Source organism: Mesoplodon bidens, assembly GCF_964165515.1.
Source record: "Mesoplodon bidens genome assembly, chromosome: 19".
Taxonomy (NCBI): domain Eukaryota; kingdom Metazoa; phylum Chordata; class Mammalia; order Artiodactyla; family Ziphiidae; genus Mesoplodon; species Mesoplodon bidens.
The window spans coordinates 38,829,423-38,846,890 of record NC_138179.1 but is presented as its reverse complement, the minus strand read 5'-3'; the positions used below and the strand labels follow the sequence as shown (position 1 = coordinate 38,846,890).

At 50.8% G+C, this 17,468-nt stretch overlaps 2 protein-coding genes across 5 annotated transcripts; one reads left to right on the top strand and one right to left on the bottom strand.

The window, feature by feature from the left end:
• The first annotated feature begins 2,420 nt into the window (after positions 1-2,420).
• Positions 2,421-4,360, top strand: NT5C (5', 3'-nucleotidase, cytosolic). Of its 2 annotated transcripts, none has more exons than XM_081220367.1 (5): positions 2,421-2,940; positions 3,291-3,391; positions 3,483-3,543; positions 3,763-3,877; positions 3,953-4,360. In XM_081220367.1, exons 1-5 carry the CDS (start codon positions 2,743-2,745, stop codon positions 4,207-4,209), a joined length of 732 nt encoding a protein of 243 aa, XP_081076493.1. In that variant the 5' UTR covers positions 2,421-2,742; the 3' UTR covers positions 4,210-4,360. The 2 variants fall into 2 exon arrangements, with proteins under 2 accessions (XP_081076493.1, XP_081076492.1); XM_081220366.1 differs by having other exon boundaries at positions 2,617-2,940; positions 3,996-4,360.
• A 90-nt stretch (positions 4,361-4,450) lies between these two features.
• On the bottom strand, positions 4,451-16,039 carry ARMC7 (armadillo repeat containing 7). 3 transcript variants are annotated; one of them, XM_081220363.1, is made up of 3 exons: positions 15,518-16,039; positions 15,280-15,423; positions 4,451-6,401 (listed from the first exon to the last, which is right to left on the bottom strand). In XM_081220363.1, exons 1-3 carry the CDS (start codon positions 15,864-15,866, stop codon positions 6,040-6,042), a joined length of 855 nt encoding a protein of 284 aa, XP_081076489.1. In that variant the 5' UTR covers positions 15,867-16,039; the 3' UTR covers positions 4,451-6,039. The 3 variants fall into 3 exon arrangements, with proteins under 3 accessions (XP_081076489.1, XP_081076491.1, XP_081076490.1); XM_081220365.1 differs by having other exon boundaries at positions 6,152-6,401; positions 15,344-15,423; XM_081220364.1 differs by lacking the exon at positions 4,451-6,401 and adding an exon at positions 6,898-7,302.
• Between the last annotated feature and the right edge of the window lie 1,429 nt (positions 16,040-17,468).

Here is a 17,468-nt window from a genome sequence, read left to right as displayed (position 1 = left end):
TACCAAGCCTGGATCGGACAGACCAGTAAACAGTCCACAGGCGCTGTCCCTTCAGGCCCCCAAACAAGGTTGTCTTGATGCTGAACCTACCTGGTGTTGCCCTAACTTGTCAGTGCCCGTTGCAAAAAGCATCTTCCTGTGCCATGTGGAGCGACAGAGGCCTGCGCCCCATGCCTTGCTGCCTGCAAAGCAAAAAAAAACAAAAAAAACAACTGCCTTTTATTTCTGAACCTTAAGAAATATTTAAGCCAGATACTAACTTGACTGGCTGAGCAAAGCCTGCTGCTCCCACGCAGAGGAAGGCTTCGCTGTACACTCAGACTGACTGAATTCCAGGTGGTGAAGCAGGGGTGGGGACCACATGGAAGTGGGACTTCCTGGTGAAGGGATCCACCACCACCCCCCGCCCCGGGGGCAGTGCTCTTCTTAGATAACTTGAAGCTGTGTGCATGATGCTGGTGCTTGACCATGAAAGAAAGTCTCATCCTTAAAATGTGTGTTGTACTTCACAATCCTGGACTGTTGCTTAAAGTAAACAATGTACAAATTTTGAAACACTGTGTCCTGTGTCATCTTTTTGAGATTGTTTCAGGAGTTCCACCTGCTTAGTTGTTACTATCAACCTTGTTGCCCAATGATTTGGTGAGCCATTGAAGTTAAAACACACTAACGAAGGCCCAGAGAGAAGTGGGCTTCTCTCTAAAAGCAGGTTTAAAGTCAGAGAGCATGAGTTCAGATGCCAAAATGAAAATTAATGGCTATCTAGTAATAAAATACAGGAATAATATGGATAATTGGTATCCAAAATAACTATTAGCCAATACAGTTTACACTCTTCTACCACCTACCCTCCTGTGCTGGGTGATAACATTCAAAATTTCAAGTCCTCTCATGCCTGTAGGGTGCTTCTCAATGGTGGGTGGTCAGAGAAGAAGGCTCCAAAGAAAGGAAGGGTCCACGTAGATAGAAGGGGACAGGGTCATCTGAGTCCTCTCAAGTGATACAGGAGACAGAAGATGGGAGAAAGATCACTGGGTTCTAGGCAGAAAGTTCCAGATCAACATGCTATATTAAATGTCCAACTTGGGCCCTGTAAATCGGCTTTTTAGGTCTAGCTGTGCTACCGACCAGCTATGTTCCTTGGGCTTGTCATTTGGGAGCTCAGTTTCCTAACTTAAAAGTAAGACTTTTGAATGAGGTCACCTCTAAAAACCTTCCCATGACTGAAATGACTCAAACCTAGTGTGTAACCACCAGCTATTCTGACTTACTGGGCATCTCTTTGGGAACAATAAGGGTGACCATAGGTTGTGGAGGTGTTAAGTGTTTCTCCCTTACTGTGTAAAGTATTTGCAAAATGGAGAATCGACAGCTGTGCTACGCAGTCCTTCCAGGTTCACCAGAACAGGTGAGCCCTACCAACCACCTGAGTTACGGTTTGTCATGACCAGAGATAGGGAACCTGCACCCTTCTCTCTCAGTAATGGTGGAGCTCCTGGGCAAGAGAGGTCCCTGATTTGTGTCACAACTTGTAACTTGGCTTTAGTTGTTTATTCTGTGAAGCTAAGTGCCTAGCCTAAAGGTGTTCTGCCAGTCATTTTGGTACTATTACAGATTTTAGAAAATTCTATGTAAACATGTTTGCTAAGAGTGTTGAATTTTCCACTTAGAAAGCTTAGGGTTTAGAAGATGAAGTTGAATGATCTTAAAATGATGATGATGGCAGAAGAATCAGCATTTTGTTGACAGTGTGGACTTTTTACACAGTTATGTGTTTTAAGTGGCTTGGTGTTTATTGCTGATGTCCGTTCTACCTCTTTAGCATTTTAAAATTAGATCGCCAGGCTCCCCTTCCTAATGTTTCTGTTCCATTGGGTTTAGACGTATTGGGGTGCTGAGGGGGGGAACTACAGGAAGATGGGTCACTCACTCAAATCTGAATCTAGTTTGTAGGTAAATATATTTACATGTAGTCAGGAAATTGCGTGAAATCTACAAAAAGGAGAGTCAACAAAACTTAGCAATGCTAAGCATTTTCTAGAGGAGGATGGAACTGTCGATTGTAGAGACTTGTCAGTTCCACAAAAAGGATAGCCCCGATTACCTGAGCCTGGTGGAAAAATCGCCTCTTCCAGGTGGAACTGGATGTTTAAAGCAGATGCTCCCATGTTTCAAGCCAACTCTAGTTTATGAATTCGTCTTTGAGGAGCTCTGCTCACACGAACCAGTTGTCTGCAGCAGATTCATTCACTTCAGACGGTTCCTGGGAGTCCCCGTGATTCGGGCCTTGGGTTGGTGCTGCCTTGACGGGACGGAAGCGCTGCTCCGGGTCCCCACAGCAGGGTGAGCAGGTATGGAGTCTCAGGTTTAAGGAGGCTTGACTCCTTGTTAGACGACGCTTCCCAGCATTTAGGATAGTCCCTCCTGTCGGGCCCCTGGAAGTTCTGTCCCGAGTAACATTCGCGGTGAGCGAGGACGTCTGCTACAGCGTGGAAGGCTGCTGATGTGCACGTAGGTGCCTCCTCAGACCAGAAGAGCAGCCCAAGCCATCGCCACGCCGGCCCCCCCGAAACGGGGGAAGGCCTCGCAGTTCCGCGGGGCGGGGCACCCCGGCGCCCATGCAAATCAGCCGCGGTCGGGCCCGCCCACCCCACGGCTCCGGAAGCTGCAGTCCCCTCGCCCAGCTCCGCGCGGCGTCTCCCGGGGCCACGTTTCCGCCGCCGGGCCCCCTGCCTCGAAGCGATGGCGATGCGGATGGCTGCGCGGCGCGGGCGGCCAGTGCGGGTGCTGGTGGACATGGACGGCGTTCTGGCCGATTTCGAGGCCGGCCTCCTGCGGGGCTTCCGCCGAAGCTTCCCCGGGGAGCCGCACGTGCCGCTGCAGGAGCGCCGCGGCTTCCTCGCCTGCGAGCAGTACCGAGCCCTGCGCCCTGACCTGGCGGTAGGGAGTGTGTGTTGGGGCGGGGGGCGGTGCGGGGCCGCCCTGGAGCGGGGAGCCCCGACCCCACAGGACACCTGGGAGCGGGGAGATCTCCCCTTGGGTCAGGACTGTCTCTGCTCCATGTCCAGTGACACCTTCCTGTTTAAAATTAACAAAGCTCTCACTTCAGAACCCACAGTTCACCTCGGCACTAGACAGCCTGGGGGAGTACTTACCCCTGAACAAAGTCCTCTACCTGAGACTCTGATTTGGGGACCGAAGTCCCCCAGGAACTTCACTTTGAGAGTCCTCGCTGGGGCTGGAGAGGTCTGCTGGGATCAGAGCCAGGACAGGAACACTGTATCTTTCAGGACAAAGTGGCCAGTGTGTATGAAGCCCCAGGCTTTTTCCTAGACTTGGAGCCCATCCCTGGAGCCTTGGAAGCAATGCGGGAGATGAATGACATGCAGGAGTGAGGAAGGGCGGGGAGGGAGGGGGGTGAGGAGCAGGGGCTGGCACCACCCTGTCTAACCGCGCCTCCCCCCGCCCCCGCCTCCCTGCAGCACCGAGGTCTTCATCTGCACCAGCCCTCTGAAGAAGTATGACCACTGTGTGCCTGAGAAGGTGCGGCTGCCCCAGCACTTCACCCGCAGACTTAGGCTCCTAAGTCCTGATCTTTTAAAGTGGCAGAAACAGAGACAGTCGGGCGGTGGGGGGGGTGGGGTGGAGGGGAGCCATATCTCTCATGAGCTGCTGTAGACCCTCCCTCACACCTACTTGCTCACTGGCCCTGAATTCAAGGGCCCATCAGGCCCTACTGACCCACCTATGCCCACCTCGCAGTACCGCTGGGTGGAGAAGCACCTGGGGCCCCAGTTTGTGGAGCGCATTATCTTGACGAGGGACAAGACGGTGGTCTTGGGGGACCTGCTCATTGATGACAAGGACACCATTCAAGGTGGGAGCCCTTTTCCCTAGCAACCTCCAGGCATCTAGCCTGCTGGGATTAGGGAGAGGGAGTAAAAATAACCAGATTACAGAGTGATTCCCTGCCTTCCTCCCGTGTCCCGTCCCAGGCCAAGAGGAGACCCCAAGCTGGGAGCACATCTTGTTCACCTGCTGCCACAACCAGCACCTGACCCTGCCCCCCCCCCAGAGACGGCTGCTCTCCTGGAGGGACAACTGGAAGGAGATTATAGACAGCAAGCGGGGAGCCCTGCAGCGGGACCGAACCGGCCTGGGGCTGCCCCAGCAATAAGGCGAGGGGCCATGGCCGTGGACAGTAGCTGAAGGAAGGGAAGGCAGACCAGCAGGGAACCCGGGCAGAACTGAGCGACAGGGCCCCTCAGCACTGTGCCAGCCACCTGAACCCTCCTGGCAGAGCTGGCCTGGAAACATGGTGGGAAAACCAGGAACCGTTTTAATAAAACACTTTGGCTCACTGCTCTCTTAAGGCCTTTTATTTGGGGGAAGCGAAGGGACAGGCGCCCCACAGGGGCAGCTGGGACAGGGGCCAACGAGGAGGCCTTCGCCTCCCTCCCTCTCGTCTCCTTAGTCCATTAGTTCCATGGTCTGCCCACCTCTACATCCACCTGGAAACCATTCCTCTCGAATCTGCCTTTCCTTGGCCATGTAAGAGGCCATCCTTGGGCTTCCCTGGTGGCACAGTGGTTAAGAATCTGCCTGCCAGTGCAGGGGACATGGGTTTGATCCCTGGTCCGGGAAGATCCCACATGCCACGGAGCAACTGCACCACAACTACTGAGCCTGTGCTCTAGAGCCCGCGAGCCACAACTACTGAGCCTGCAAGCCACAACTACTGAGCCCACATGCCACAACTACTGAAGCCTGCGCGCCCTAGAGCCTGTGCTCTGCAACAAGAGAAGCCACTGCAATGAGAAGCCTGTGCACCCCAATGAAGAGTAGCCCCTGCTCACTGCAACCAGAGAAAGCCCATGCGCAGCAACAAAGACCCAACGCAGCCAAAAATAAATAAAAATTTAAAAAAGAAAAAAAAAAGGGGTCATCCTTAAGGGAGGCCAGGACCTTCCACTGCTCCTGAACCCCACCTTTCCAAGGGGGCCCACACCCCTTCCCCTGTGCTGAGCAGCTGACACTAGACTCTGAGCCATTCGCTTGCTGTCAGTATCTGGTCCCATCTCCCTTGAGCACCTCTCTTGTATCCCTGAAGCCAGCCTGAGACAGATTTCCAGGGACAGGGACTGCCCCCCCTCACTAACCCTGATGGCAGAGAAGGCAGGCCAGGGCTTCCAGGCAGGTACCATGGGGTGGTGAAGGGAAAAGACAACAGCTCGAAGAGTTTGTGCCTGTATTCTAATGTGTCATTACCCTCATGGCCTCCGTCTTAATGCCTGATGGCCATGTTAACAGTCACTGGGCTGCGACACTCAAGATCAGGGACCACGTCTTCATCTTTGAAGCCCTAACGTGGTGCCTGGCTGATAGGCCTGTGTGGATAAACAGTTAATCCTGGGCCACAGAGTTCTCCAGGCCAGCATCCACCATGCCCAACACCCAGCCTGGAGAGCTTGCAGGACAGGTACCCAGCCTCCACAGCAGTGGACACAACACTTACCCAGCTTCCCAGGGCCCCGAAATACTTTTAACAACAAGGCTTCTCATTTCTATTTCTCAGAATTACTCCCGACACTTCTGTTAAGGGATGATGCCTATTTCCTCAAGCTCAGGCAATTCTCCTAAGCCCCAGGCCCAGCTCTTCCTCAGGAGAAACACCATCTGTAGAGCCTCTGGGTCTAGGGACCTGTTGCTTCTCACACGAGGGTGACAGCTTGGTGGCGGGGTAGGCCAGGAGGCAGGACCTTCGCCTCTAGCTGGTTGAGAGCGGCAGCGTGTCAAAACGGCACCCTTCGATTTCCTTCACGTGTCTCAAAGTCTGGCTTCCTCACTCATCTCCTGGTGCCTTTCATCACAGTGTAAACATCTGTCACACAGAAAACTCGCCTTTAAAGTGGCTGACAAAGCACCATTTGGGGAGAATGTGCACAGTGGGAGCTTCGCTGCTCCCACTTCCTGAGTCCCCACCGGGATTTTGGTCTTGTCTCTGGCAGTGCCGGTGCTGCGGCCTGAGGGCTCCTTGGATCAGGGCTGCTGTGGGGCCTCAGTCCTTGGCAGTGGGATCCCCAGAGCAGAGTGAGCCCGCCAGCTGCGGGCTTCGGCCACCTGGCTGGGGGAACAGAAGTCTTCCAGGAAGATCTGGGCCAGGTTCCGGAGCCTCGCGTTGGCTGAGAGGGAGAAGCGCAGCATGCACTGGATCACGGGGATGGCAGTCAGCTCAGGGTGGGAGCTGGAGCCCGGCGAGCTCAGGTACATGATCGTGGTGACGGCAGACAGCACGGTCTCCTCGTTGGGACTGGACAGGCAGTTGATGATGAGTGGGACGCCCCCAGTCTGCAGGATGTGCTCCTTGTTGGCCCTGTCTGAGCACAGGTTGCAGAGGCCTCCTGAGGAAGAGCAAGGTGAGTCTGGATGCCTTAGCCCTGGGCCTCCTTCCATCTTTCCTCTGCCCACTGAGTCCCAGGGAAGGTCCAGGCCTGAGAAGGTGGCCCAGGGACAAGGGATCTGAAGTCTATTCTGATCTCCAGCCCTCCCTTTCAAGATTCCAGAAAGGCCTGCCTGACCTCCGCTGCCCAGCCTTCTGGAAGTGGGCACTGATCCCTTTCCCTCTTGGTTCAGCCAGCTCAATGACTGATAGGCTTTCCTTTTTTATTTTTTTAAGTAGAAAACATAAACAAAACCCACAGTGTATCATCACTTTAGAAGAATTAAGAAATATAGGTAAGGGGTGGGATAGGGAGGGTGGGAGGGAGGGAGACGCAAGAGGGAAGAGATATGGGAACATATGTATACGTATAACTGATTCACTTTGTTATAAAGCAGAAACTAGCACACCAATGTAAAGCAATTATACTCCAATAAAGATGTAAAAAAAAAAAGAAATATAGGTAAGGTGATGGTTTCAGAGGTATATACATATGTCAAAACTTATCAAGTTGTACTCTTTAAGTATGTAAAACTTATGTGTCAATTATACCTCGATAAAGCTGTCAAAAATATTAGAAGTCAAAATATAAACCATCTTAATCCTACCACCCATTTAACATGTTTTTCATCCCACAATTTTTAAATATGTGACTACATATAAATATTTAATAACAATGTGATACTCTTATTCTGTAAGCCAGCTGTTTTCATTTAACCATGTCCTGTGAACATCTCTCCATGCCAATAAATCTACAATCATGGCATCATTTAATAGCTGTGCAGTCCACCACTTTATGGAAACAGCATAATTGAGAGTTTAAAGCATTTCAGCATCATTCCCTCATCACTATTAGTAGGAATCTGGGGGACAAAAGAAAAGGACAGAGTGAGAGACCCGTGGTCCTGGATCTAAGAACCACTGCTCAGGTAGGATGCCCGGACCCCTCATTCTCTCCCGTCAGGCCTGAAGCACTCGATGTGGGAAGCTGACTTTCGTGGGTCCTGAGTGAGCTTCCTGCCATCAGGGCACCCTCACCCTTAGGTTCCTACTCCAAGTAGAGAATGAACTTCTAGCTCATTTGCATAACATGGCCGACCAGTCCTGAGTGTCCAATCAGGAGTGAGTTACAGCTCACCCACTTCCCAGGCATCTCTAGAAACAAGCAAAGAGGGCACCTTCCCCCACCGACCGGCAAAACCCAACTAGGACCTCTTTCCCAGCAAGAGGGGACAGGTGCAGGGAAGTGGGGCAGGCCTGGCAAGGATCTCCGCCAACTCCAGGTAGGTAGAGCCACCCCTTCCCTAGCAGTACCTGGGTAGGGAGACATTTTACCCATTCAGCCTCCAAGGACTTCCCACTGCATTTGGAATAAAATCCAAACTCCCTTCTGGGATCCTTGCATGGTGCCACCCTCTTGCTAGTAACCAGCACGTCACTGCTCCCTGGCCAGTGTGGTTTCCCTGGAGTACCCCATTAGCCACTCCCTGCCACATCCAGGCACTTCCCTCATCACCCTGTCTCATTTTCTTCATATGCTTAGAACTTTGAGAAATCTTCGTGGAATTTTCTTGCTCACTGACCGCTGAGCCCCACTAGAAGGTACTGTGCCATGAGGTCAAGACCTAGGCTGTCTTGGGATTTCCCTGGTGGTCCAGTGGTTAAGACTCCACGTTCCCAATGCAGGGGGCCTGGGTTTGATGCCTGGTCAGGGAACTAGATCCCACATGCTGCAACTAAGAGCCCGCACACCGTAACTAAAGATCCCGCACGCAAAAACGAAGAGCCCCCGTGCCGCAACTAAGACCCGCCGCAGCCAAATTAATTAATTAATTTTTTTAAAAAAAGAAAAAAAAGACCTAGGCTGTCTTATTCCCAAGACTTCCTGGGTTTCTGCCACAGGGGGCGCTCCGCAAATATTTGCTGGAAGGATTTTAAAGCAGTGAGCAGGGGAAAAGGGTTGCACTGCAGAGGGTCAGGAGGCTGGATGGAATAGCTCCCTGGGACCCTGCGCACCTTGGACATCTGCAGTTCTGAGGGACGGAAGAGGCTGAGTGGTGCTCCTGAACCGAGGAAGGTGGGCAGCAGGAGGCAGACTCCAGGCACCGATGGCGAGGTCCCTCCCAGTGTCTACCTCAGCACCCATTCACCCCAGTGGAGCCCTTAGCACAACCTGGGGTCATCCTGCTGACTACCTTCTTTACTTGCTGTCCCCCCATCACTGGGCACCACAGGGTAGTGATTTACCTCTGTATTTCTGGAGCCTGCAACTGAGGATTCTCGCTGGACACATACTGGGAACATGACTGAACCCCACGAAGAGTTACCACCACCCCCATTTAAGGGAAAGAAGCTGAGGCTGTTGAGTAACTTGACCAAAGTCCCAGAAGATGGGGAGCCCTTTGCTACTCCCATGGGAAAGGGTGTCCCTTCAGAAACCACAAGGACAACTAATCCTACCATGGGCAGATGCCAGGCTCAGCCAGGAGCAGGGACAAGTAGAAATGCTGTGGCACAACTACTGAGCCTGCGTGCCACAACTACTGAAGCCGCGTGCCTAGAGGCCATGCTCTGCAACAAGAGAAGCCACTGCAATGAGAAGCCCGCGTGCTGCAACGAAGAGTAGTCCCCGCTCACCACAACTAGAGAAAGCCCACGCACAGCAACGAAGACCCAATGCAGCAATCAATCAATCAATCAATAAATAAATGATGTCACCTCTTCTAAGAGCCTTCCATGACCACCCTAATCAGTCCCTCTCCCCAAGAGGCCCTCCCCTCACCACCTTCACTTCTTTTCTTCATACCAAAGTAGAAAAAAAGAAAAAGTAAAAAAGCAAAAGAAGAAAATATTCATAGATTCTGACAGAGGACTCATATCCAGAATATATAAAGAATTCCTACATATCAGTAAAAGATGAACAACACAATTTAAAAAATGAGCAAAAGACTTCGATAAACTCTGCACAAAAGGGTCAATATATGAAAATGTGCTCAACATTCCTTATCAGAGAAATGAAAATTAAAACCACAATAAGAGGCCACTACACACCTATCATAATGGCTAAAACAAAAAAAGACTGATGATCCTAAGTGTTGGCGGGGAGGGAGTGCCACTGGAACTCTCATATGCTGGTGGTGAGGAGTGTAACATCGTGATTACGGTGGAAAGCTATTTGGCAGCTTCTAACACAGTTAAACATACATCTACCCTACGACTCAGCAATTCCACTCCTACCCAAATCTATCTGAGAAAAATGAGCACATATGTATACAAGGAGTCTACCTGAGAGAAATGAGTACCTATGTATACAAGAAAACTTGTACAAAAATTATCACAACAGCTTTATTCATAAAGGTTCCAAACTAGAAACAGCTCAAATCTCCATCAGCGGGTGAATGGATGAACAAATTGCGGCCTATTCATATAAAGACATGAACTAATGATACTGTAACAATTTGGATGAATCTCAGAAACATTATGCTGAGTGAAAGAAACCAGATACTATATCCTGTATGATTCCTTTTACATGAAGGTCAAGAACAGGCAAAACTGATCCATGGGGATAGAGGTTAGAATAATGGTTACCTCAGGGTGGAAGACACTAACTGGCCGAGGGTACGAGGGACCTTTTTGGGGAGATGAAAACATTCTGTATCTTGATTTAAGTGCTAGTTATATTGATGTACATATACCTTAATGAATTTAAAAATTCATCAGGGCTTCCCTGGTGGCACACTGGTTGAGAGTCTGCCTGCCGATGCAGGGGACATGGGTTCGTGCCCCGGTCCTGGAAGATCCTACATGCCGTGGAGCGGCTGGGCCCGTGAGCCATGGCTGCTGAGCCTGCGTGTCCAGAGCCTGTGCTCTGCAGCGGGAGAGGCCACAACAGTGAGAGACCCGTGTACCGCAAAAAAAAAAAAAAAAAAAAAGAAACCCTTTGGGCTTCCCTGGTGGCGCAGTGGTTGAGAGTCCACCTGCCGATGCAGGGGACACGGGTTCGTGCCCCGGTCTGGGAAGATCCCACATGCTGCGGAGCGGCTGGGCCTGTGAGCCATGGCTGCTAAGCCTGTTCATCCGGAGCCTGTGCTCCGCAAGGGGAGAGGCCACAACAGTGAGAGGCCCGCATAACCAAAAAAAAAAAAAAAAAAAAATATTCATCAGACTGACACTTAAGCTATGTGCATTTCACTGTATGCTGATCCTGCTGCAATTTAAAAACTGGTTACCAGACAAAAAGGAGAACAAGTTCTGACTGGCGGATGAACATATTTTGGACAAACCTGGCAAGATAAAGAGAAAGAGAACAAGAGGCAAAGGCAGGGCCCTTCTAGGTGTGGGGAGCCACAGAAACCCTCGGGAGAGACAAAAGAGAAAACCCTAGTGCAGTCTGGGATGAGAAAGCTGGCGGGTCAGAGAGGGCAGGTAGGGGATCTCAGGTCACAGAGCAAGTAGGGCATTGGCGCTGGAAGGGACAGGAGGGTCTAAGTATTGTCCTGGGGATTAAATGAGGTCATGCTGACAAGTGCTTAGCCAGCACCTGGTGCCTGAGAGGGCTGGGCAAGTCCTTGGAGACAGTGGCTCAAGACCGTTACATCTGAGGATCCGCCCGAGGACCCGCCCGCCCCAGGGTACTGGGCTGGCCGTGGTCAATCCCAGGTCAAAATCTTCACTGGAGGCTATTTGTTCTTGGGTTTTATTTCAGTATCTTGAAGATGGTTCTCTCTGAAATTTCAGGACAGACATTCAAGGGACAGAACAGCATATAGAGAAAGCTACTATTATATGTAAGAAGGTAGGAGACAAATATACATATATGTATATGCTCACATTTGCTGGCTCCATATGAGGGGGGAACAGGGTGGAAGGGATAGGAATGGTAGTGAGACCATACTGGTAATACAGTTTTGACTTAAACAGATATGTTTTGTATAAGTTAAAAAAACCAAATTAAATTTTTAAAAATCATGTCTTTTCACACTTCTGACCTATATTTCAGTTCTAAAATTTTATCCTACAGGTACGCTCCCACAAGTAAGAAATGACATACAAATAAGGGTACCCACTGTCACACTGCTCATGAGAGCAAAATGGAAACAACCCAAATGGCCATCCTCAGGGGCCGGCTAAATGTTAGTCCCTTCATGCAGTGGACATCATGCAGCATTTACAAAGAATCAGGCAGCTCTTTATGGGCTGATACTGCAGGTGTGCCAAGACATGGTGCTAAGTTAAAAAAAAAAAAAAAGAATATAGATACAGTATATTACAACATGTGTAGGATACGCAAAAAGGTATACATAGTATACAAACAAATATATAAGTATTTGTTTATCAACCCCTAAAATATCTCTGGAAGGATACACAAGAAACTAGTAACAGTGGTTGCCTCCAGAAAAGGCTACAGACCGAGTTACTGTTTATTACCTACCCTTTGGAATTCTGTACCATGTGAGTCAATTATGTAGTCACATAAATTAATAAAACACACACGCACACCCTGCTTGTGCCTAGAACTGAGAGGAAGGGGGATTGGTCTCTGCCAGTCGGGGAGGGAGGGCGGAGGGGCCTGGAGCCAGCCTTCCCAGCTGGTGTGGAAGGGAGCAGTGGGGTGAGGACCTTGAATTCACCTCTTTCCTGTAACAAGTGGATGGCTGAGGAATTTCTTTTTAAGCAGAAAGATGTGTGACCCCAGGACACTAAATGATCAGTGAGAGAAGGAGGTACAGGGGAACCCGAGAGTACGGAGGATGGAGCGAGGGCTCTGTGGTGGGCAGATCTAGCTAGAATCCCAGGAATGCCCCAGGGGACTCCGATGAGCAGAGCAAGCAACTCCATCTCTCTAAGCCTAGGTTTCTTTATCAGTAAACGGGAAGAGAGAATTAAATAATGTAAGACCCCTCCCTGGCACACAGTAGATATGAACCCAGTATGCACTTGTTTATAGCCTCGGAGGCTGGCACAGGGCATATCTTCAACCCACACACAGAGAAAGGGCTGGCACATACAGGTAGGATTTAACGATGAGAAAGCAAGTGCCCACGTAACCAGCACTGAGGTCAAAGACTGAAACACTGTCATCAGTCCAGAAGCCTCTGCACGTTCTTTCCTGTTTCAGCTCTCTCCCCTTCTCAGAGGTGAACCTCTTCCTGACTTGTAAGCAATGCAATAAAATAATTTTAAATTAATAAGCAGGACCTTTTAAATTTTTAATAAAAAAATTTTTACTACACACACACCCCTAAATACTATAATTCAGTTCTGCCTCTTTTTGGACTTCATAGAAATGGAATCACACTGCACATATTATTATGTGTCTAGCATCATTTGCTTAACGTTATGTTTTTAAGATAATTGCAAGGAGCTGTAGATTGTTCATTTACCTTGCTAAGCAGTATGAATATCCACAATATTGATAATTCATTCCACTGTTGACCGTTTCCAGTTTAGGACTGTTACAGACAATACTGCTGGTGACATTTTTGCATGCGTCTGGACGTGCATGTACCTAACCCTATGATTGTAACTGCTGGGTCACGCGGCATGCCTATCTTCAATTTTACTAAATCCTATTTTCCAAAGAGAGGCGGCTCAGGATTCATCTACCAGCCTTTTTCAGTACACCACCACCATCTGGTGGCAGCTACAGGTATTGCAGGAAATAGAACAGAGGAAAGCGATTTAACCTGAATCGTGGGAGGCCACCTACTTGCATTCTGTTGTAGTAACAAAACTGCCGAGTATTCCGTGACATACTAGGATTCAGCCAGTTTTCATGGAAGCACAGAATTATCTTCTGGTTCCTTTACATCTCCATACACCATCCAGAATGGTGCAGGTGTGCACACACAGCATATAAGACACCAGAGAATCAACCAATGGTGCTTCAGTCCAACACTCCTAAATTAATACCAAAGCCTGCCAGAGTTTTTATTTGGGGCATGAGCTCTGAATTCTCTCGCTCATTCAAGTATTTACTGAGATCCTGGCTTTTTATCTGGTTCCTGATAATTCACCCACTTCCTATCCCCCATCCCAAATGAGGGTGGCTCTGGCCTGACCTCCGTGGTGTCTCCCCGTGGTACTTCCTCCTACTACTGCCCGGACACCCACTGTGAGGCTAAAGATCAACTTTCATACCTTTTCCTATCATTCAATGATGTTTTTCCAGAAGGACCGAATCCCTGGAACAGATGGGTGATAAGACACTACCCCATCCTACCTCACCTCTCTGGGAGACTCGGGAACTGTTTATCCTCAAAGGGGTCTGGATACCTAGGGGACCTTGCAGCTGCAAGCACTTTATCTCATTTAATTCTCTCAACAACTCTGTGAAGCAGGTACTGATCCTTCCCCACCTGACCAATGATGGGAGAAGGGAAATCACATGCCCAGAGTTAAGTCGGGGAGTGAGGACTTGAACCCAGGCCTGCCTGACCCCAAAGCCCCAGTCTTACCAAACTCCCTATATTCCTTGGCAACAAACCAACATTGGTTTTAGTTCGGCCAAACCATGGCCATGGGCAATCTAACCCAGCAGTTATTCCAGAACCAAACGCACTCAGGGCTGCAGCACGAAGTCATGGCCAGGACTCTGCGCACATTCCCCGGCCCCATCCTCGTCCCAGGCCAAAAGGCTTGAGCATTCAAGACATAACAAAGATAAGCAAGGGACTCTGATCTCATGGAGATCACCATCTCAGACCTGCCACCAGAGACAAAAGATTCAAAGCTACAAAGCCCAGCACAGAATAAGCACTGACAGTGTTTCTCATTTAGCACCATAGACATTAACAGAAAACGGCAAGAGTAACAAAATAGGCTTCTAAGCACCACTGGGACTTTCCTTTTTTTTTTTTTTTCGGTACGCGGGCCTCTCACTGTTGCAGCCTCTCCCGTTGCGGAGCACAGGCTCCGGATGCGTAGGCTCAGCGGCCATGGCTCACGGGCACAGCCGCTCCGTGGCATGTGGGATCTTCCCGGACCGGGGCACGAACCCATGTCCACTGCATCGGCAGGCGGACTCTCAACCACTGCGCCACCAGGGAAGCTCTGCTCTAGAGTCTTTGCCCACGCTGTGCCTTCCCATAATGGCCAAACCAGAAGTAGCCCCTCCCTCCCCTGCTTTCTCTCATCACCCTGTTTATTTCTTTCAGAGCCTCAGCTTTCTTGTTTGTCAACCATCTGTCTCACCTACTAGAATGTAAATTCCTTGAGGGCAAAGACCCTTTTCCCAACTTGTTCACCATCTCTCCAACATCTAGAACAATACCTTGCTCGCACAATATACACCCAATAAATATCTGTCCAGTGAATAATTCAGTAGGTCTTAGACCATAACAACTACAGGAGTCACAAGCCATTCCAAGTCACCGCTACTTCTCTTGATGGTAAAACTTTTTTTTGGCTGTGCCCCAAGGCATGTGGGATCTTAGTTCTCCAACCAGGGATTGAACCCGTGCCCCCTGTAGTGGAAGCACGGAGTCTTAACCACTGGACCGCCAGGGAAGTCCGATGGTAAAACATTAAGTCAAAGATGTTTAAAAAGGGCACTCAACTTTTTTCCCTCCAATGGGGCTTCAATCCATTCCCTCATTTTTGATCTCACCTCTAAGCGGGAGGGAAGCTAGACAGGCAGAGGGGGCCCTGGGAGTTCCAAACCTGATTCAGGCGAGCCGTGACCTGGACGATGTGTGAACCGCGGAGGCTAAACAGACATCGCGAAAGTCTGCCTTCGCAGCTGAGGGACTGCCTAAGAGATTCCTTTCCCAACAACTCACTTCTAACTCATTATCTCATTACAGCCCATCAGGCATCTAGGAGAGCGGCCCCATCCTTACCAATAGCAAACTCCACCAGGGTCTCATTCTCCTCCGACAGTGAATCGAGGAATAAATCCAGGACCTGCAGCTGCCGCAGATACTGGTAGTTACTGGGGTCATAGGCGAAGTTGGCGAGGTTGGCCAGTACTTGCTCCTTGGCGTCTGCAGTGGAAAAGCGGCACTGGAGCCAGGTCCGGGGCGGCGATCGCGGCCAGACCCCTGCCTGGTACCCTGCTCCCCACCCTGCCGCTCTCACCTTGGCTCTCGGTCGCCTGGAATTCCGTGACCAGCGCCTGCAGGTATCCCAGCCGGCCGACATGGGGGTCTACCTTCGGCTTCTGGGCCATGGTCGGGCGGCGGAGGAACCCCGGGGGACGGGCAGGGGAGTGTGGAAGGTGAGGCTGGAAAGCGGGCGAGAACCTCACCTGGGCCTCGCCGGGTCCGGAGAGGGGCAGACCGGAGCGGGAAATAGGTTCCTTTCCTGGCTTCAGGTTCTGCAGTAAGGTTCCTTTCCTGGCTTCAGGTTCTGCAGTAATTTGCAGCTGAAATTGGGCCGGGGAAACGGGGTGGGGACTCAGGACCTCGTAAGAGTTGGGAGTGAACATCCAAGTTGGGGAGCAGGAGACCAGGACGCAGTTGCGCGCCGTCCGAGGGAGGAGCAGCGCCCAGCTGGGATTAATTTTCGGCTCAGTTCCGGACTTCCGGGGGAAGCCGCGCTTAGCCCCGCCCCAGGGGCGGAAGGGGCGGGCCGAGGAGGGTGAGGGGCGGGGCTGTCATTGAGCTCCCTGAGCTTGCTTCGGGTGCTTGCTTCGGGTGCTTGCTTCGGGTGCTTACTCCGGGCGCTTCAAGCCTCTTGTCTCAGGCAGGTGGCGATCCGCATCGTGATGGAAGCGGTCATGGAAGGTTGCGGATGCGTTGAGGGGCTCCTCTAGGGCCCTTAGGAGCTCAGAGGTGCCGGCGCGCCTATATGGGGGGCTGTCGGGGCAGAAGCACCTCCAGATGCCCCTTCACTTGACGGAGGGGTGCAGTTCCCCCACACACACCAAGGGCCCCCAGGAACGCAAGTGTCGGCTCCCTGTGTCCCCCACGGGGGTCCTTTTGAAACGGAGCAGGACCCTATTAGGGTCCTTGCCCCCCATGTCCTCAGCCTGCCTTTTGTCTGTGGAAAAACTTTAGCCAAAGAATAAGTTTAATCAGAGAAGTGAAAAAATGCAGAAATAGAGGAAAACAAAGGAGACCAAATAATAATAGTTTAGGCCTTAGCATAGTCAAGGACCTTTAGTTCGTCCTTAAGGGCTATAGATAACATTCTGAGCCGTATCCTGTAAGCTGTTTTGCAGCTACTGAAGCCCCCACCAGGTGGAGGAAGACGACTACATGATGACCAAATGGAAGCCATGACTTAAGCTACTCCACACAATTCCGAGAACTGGCCTCAAAGAAATGGGAACAAACCCTGGAACTAAAGATTAACCGTACTTAAAACGACAAAGATGACACTAATCAGACCACCACATTACTGGTTTCAAGATGACTGTCAGAACTGACTATGCTGTTCTGCTCCCTCCCTCCGCCTATATAACCCTGAAACTCCCTTTTAAAAGCCCCTGTCCCCTAAACAGCAATCGGGAGTTCTAGGACAGGACTCCACCCTCTCCCCGGTTGCCAGCCTCTGAAGCAACCTTTCCTTTCCTACCAACACTTGTCTCTCAAGAATTGGCTTTCGAGCGGCGAGCAGCCGGACCTGGGTTCGGTAACACTTTGACACTACCTTCTGGTCTGCTTTTCCCAAAAGCCAGGTGACGACTTCCCTGGCAGTCCAGTGGTTGACTCCACGCTCCCAATGGAGGGGGCATGGGTTCTATCCCTGGTCGGGGGACTAAGATCCCGCATGGCGCGGCCAAAATGAAAATAAAAGCCGGGCGAGCCTGGTACCCTCTGCTTCCCAGTCCCGAGCTGAGTCTGCCACCTCTGGCTGGAAAGCATTTTATCAGCCAGGTGGACAGGGAGCACCAGGGGCAGCACCGTCGGGCCCTAGAAGGAGCCCAGTTGTACCGCTTTGGCGGTTTTCTGATGCTGAAGACCTTCTGCCCACTACTTTCTTGGGGCTTCTCAGGAAGGGGGCGTGTGACCCAGACCTCATAGGCACAGGGGCCAGAGCACCAGGGAGGAGGGTGGTCCTCCCAGACTCCAGTCGTGCTCGAAAA

Excerpts from the sequence above, each read along its gene's own strand:
- NT5C (XM_081220367.1), top strand. The coding sequence starts at position 2,743 with ATGGCGATGCGGATGGCTGCGCGGCGCGGGCGGCCAGTGCGGGTGCTG. Across the intron at positions 2,941-3,290 it reads CCCTGCGCCCTGACCTGGCG|GACAAAGTGGCCAGTGTGTA; the intron begins GTAGGGAGTGTG and ends TGTATCTTTCAG. Across the intron at positions 3,544-3,762 it reads ACCACTGTGTGCCTGAGAAG|TACCGCTGGGTGGAGAAGCA; the intron begins GTGCGGCTGCCC and ends CCCACCTCGCAG.
- ARMC7 (XM_081220363.1), bottom strand. The coding sequence starts at position 15,866 with ATGTTCACTCCCAACTCTTACGAGGTCCTGAGTCCCCACCCCGTTTCC. Across the intron at positions 15,424-15,517 it reads CCAGGCGACCGAGAGCCAAG|ACGCCAAGGAGCAAGTACTG; the intron begins GTGAGAGCGGCA and ends TTTCCACTGCAG. Across the intron at positions 6,402-15,279 it reads CCTGGTGGAGTTTGCTATTG|GAGGCCTCTGCAACCTGTGC; the intron begins GTAAGGATGGGG and ends GCTCTTCCTCAG.